Source organism: Gossypium hirsutum, chromosome A06, assembly GCF_007990345.1.
Source record: "Gossypium hirsutum isolate 1008001.06 chromosome A06, Gossypium_hirsutum_v2.1, whole genome shotgun sequence".
NCBI lineage: Eukaryota > Viridiplantae > Streptophyta > Magnoliopsida > Malvales > Malvaceae > Gossypium > Gossypium hirsutum.
Window position 1 is genome coordinate 3,394,367 of NC_053429.1, and position 3,342 is coordinate 3,397,708.

General features: G+C 39.6%; 1 protein-coding gene across 1 annotated transcript; it reads right to left on the reverse strand.

Annotated features, from left to right (window-relative positions):
* LOC107941332 (E3 ubiquitin-protein ligase WAV3) lies at positions 1-2,559 on the reverse strand. Its single transcript, XM_016874889.2, has 2 exons — positions 2,027-2,559; positions 1-1,947 (listed from the first exon to the last, which is right to left on the reverse strand). Exons 1-2 carry the CDS (start codon positions 2,258-2,260, stop codon positions 184-186), a joined length of 1,998 nt encoding a protein of 665 aa, XP_016730378.1. The 5' UTR covers positions 2,261-2,559; the 3' UTR covers positions 1-183.
* Positions 2,560-3,342: the final 783 nt, after the last annotated feature.

The window sequence follows — 3,342 nt, forward strand, 5'->3', positions numbered from 1 at the left end:
AAAACTAAAAGAAATTTTTTGACCATAAAAATTTCCTACAAATACACACATTTTCCCTTTTTTCTTAAATAAAAGAAATTGAAATAAAAGGATAAATACAAAACCCCTGATATACTAATATACATTCATTTTAACTTCTTTTTTTTCCATTTTTTTATAAAAAATAACAATATTAAAAAAAGACTAAAATCTAGCATTTTCGAAGCCGTGTAGATCACTGACTTTATTCAACGACTTCTTCATCATGGCTACTTTAGCCAACTTCTCAGCCGTTCTCCAAGCCGATGACGGTGTTAGTTGCTCCCCATTCTCATCCATCACCACCATAATTGCCTCCCTTTCTCGTTCCCTCTCGTTCACTCTCCGCCGTTGGATTTCCACCATCTGTTGTTTCATCCGCTGCAATTCCGTCAGCTCGGCTTCTAACCCTCGCACGTACTCCGCCACCGTCAACGAATTCGACTGCATTAACAAAGCTCTAGCCGAAGCCAACAGATGGTGTGCGCTTGTCAAGTCGTTACCACACTCAATTAACCTCCTCGACTCGGCTATGGCTCGAGTCGTTATGAAAAAGAATCTAAACTGTTCGATCTCTGGAGTCGGTGATCGAACGGCGTTCGGCTGAGGAACGAGAAGGGATTGATCTCGGCCGTATACGACTTCTTGCGAAATGGGATCTTTGTAAAGACAACGAACACACATCACGTGATTGGACCTGAGTGCCGACGCCGGAACTTTGAGTTCCACGAGTAAATCCCTTTCTTCCTCGGCGTAGAAATCACCCAGCCGGACTGAGCCGGAAGTTAAAACGGTCGGCTTCCCGTTACATGAGTAAACGGCTGTGATTTCAGCCGGAGCTGAGTCAGGGGCAAAGCTGAGCTGGATTCTCAAATCTTGTATCACGACACTAAATATCCCACTAATACATTTAGCAAACGCGTCCTCAGCCGGGTCATGACTAAACCCACCTGTTTGCCCGAAACCGAACGAGTGAACCGGGATTTCAATATGAGCGAAACGAGTGGAAGACACGTGGCTTGAACGAAGCCGTTGATTTGAACCTCTTTCATCGTGGCCGTCAGATAACAAAATAATACCAGCAACCGGATTTCTCTCCCTCCGATCGTCAAGCACTTTTGTAGCTTTCTTAAACGCATCGCAAACGCTAGTCCCTTGACCACACACAAGCCGATCAATAATGTGCCGAGCAGCTCGTTGACCTTGAGCCGTCATCCTCCGTAAAGGCAACAACCGTTTTGAACTACCCGAGAAAGCCACAATAGAAAGCCTATCAGCCGAGCCGAGCGAAGAAATGACTAAACGCATCGCACGTTTCAACATCTGAAGCTTACCACCGTTCATACTACCGCTCACGTCAAGAAGCGTAACCAAATCAATAGGCGCACGACGTGAAAGGTCCAAAAACGACGCCGTATTACGTGAAGGGGCTTTTATTTTCAAAGCCACGGCATAAGTTTCATATCCACGGCCAACTGAAACAACCGCCGTTTCAGGTGATAATCGGACCTGTACATTCCTCGAATCACGGCCGTTGAATGGGTGTACTTCGATGGATGATGGGTTGGGATTCACGAAGAATCCTTGAAACTCCTCCACATCGCCGGCGCTTTCTTCTTCGTGTTCATCAGCTTCTGGAATAGGAACGAAACGACCACCACCAGCGGTTGGTGAAAGCAATGGCTCATCGTCATCGTAAGATCTCAAATCCGGTTTAGGCTTTGGCTGGTTAATACTTCTGGGGTTTTTATGAATAGAAAGAAGTGGAACATCTTTCCAAGTAGTATTACAAACAGGACAAACAAGTGAATCATATTTACGAACATGAGCAGCTATACAAGGAAAATGAAAAGCATGTGAACATTCCGCAGTGTAAATCGCCGTCCCTTGACCTGTCTTCACACTATTCAAACATATCCCACAAGTACTCTGCCAAAAAAAAAACCGAACTTTGTCAACAAGAAGATTCAAACTTTATCCACATTTCGAAATGTTAAAATTCACTTACTCTGAACTTGAAGCTATTACGAAAAAGTGAGAGCTTTAGTGGTGAACGAGGAGAAGAAGGATTGGATGCTTTAGGGGTGTTTTCATTTGTGGAAGATGGTTGAAGACGAGGAGTAGAAGGGTTACTTCCACTACTAAAAAAGCTTAACTTAGCACAAATTTTAGGACTAGGATCAGTGGTTTCAGGTTCTCTAGGGATTGCAGTACAAAAGGCTCTTCTCCAACCAGTTGCCATTTTCTTTTTTAATTATAAGAGACGAAGAAAAAAGGGGTTGTTTTTTATGGATCTAAGGCTGAGACAGAAGAGAAGACAAAAGGGTAAAGATCAAAGGTTTTAAAGATACAAGCATGAGGGGATTTAATTGCAGAAAAAAGAAATTATAAAGAGACAAAGTAATGGAATTTTTAGCTTTCTTTTTGCTCTTCTCTCTCTTTTGTTTTAAAGAATGGTCCCCTAAAAGGTTTCTGCAACTAAAATGGGGGTTGTAGAGATCTGCAGCTTCTTTTTTTCTCTTATTTCCGAAACCTAGAGGGAAGGTTCTCTTCCCCGATGAATATTTATATTCGTTGCAAATGATTAATTTAAGGTCAAAATTTTATACAAAGTCCTTCTACTAAGATGATTTTGCTATTTTAGTCATCAATTATAATAGTCTCTTATTTCTCAAAATGTGTGTATTTTCAATTTTTTTTAATAATCTCATTATAACTTCTTGATAGAATGCTTAAAATTACTTATAGTCCATTCCCAACCCATAAATAGGAGGATAATGTGTTTCAACACACTCAAATCTGCGTCCTCCTACATTGATAATAATACTCATGCCAATTGAGCTAAGACTCAATTTTAAGGCTAATTCGTTTCCCTTAATTATTTCTACTACCTTACCACTTGGCCACACCCTATTTAAATTTCCATTTAAAATTACTAAACATTAGTAAGAGTATTTTTTATTCGTCAATTTCAGGTCCAAATAACTATAGTTATGAAATAGATTAGATATTTACTATAATTTTTACATGTATATATAAAAAATTAAATCAAATTTATTCATAATTACATAGAATTTAATTGAGATGATTGCATAAAAGTATGATTTCTTCTTAAAATATATAGTTAAGATAGTATAGAATTTGACTTTTTTGGCCAAACTATAGAATTTGACCTTAATTAAAAGAGATTTTAACCTTGTTTGACCGGCACGTGTGGGTTAATTGTTTTCAACGTTACCGTTCAAACAATGAGGTGAGAAAGTTTCCAGTCTTCATTCACCACGTTATTCCACACCGACCCGTTAAAATAGAACCCCCATGCCT

Coding starts and splice junctions, on each gene's coding strand:
- LOC107941332 (XM_016874889.2), bottom strand. CDS start 2,260: ATGGCAACTGGTTGGAGAAGAGCCTTTTGTACTGCAATCCCTAGAGAA. Junction 1,948..2,026: donor GTAATAGCTTCAAGTTCAGA/GTAAGTGAATTT, acceptor TTTTTTTGGCAG/AGTACTTGTGGGATATGTTT.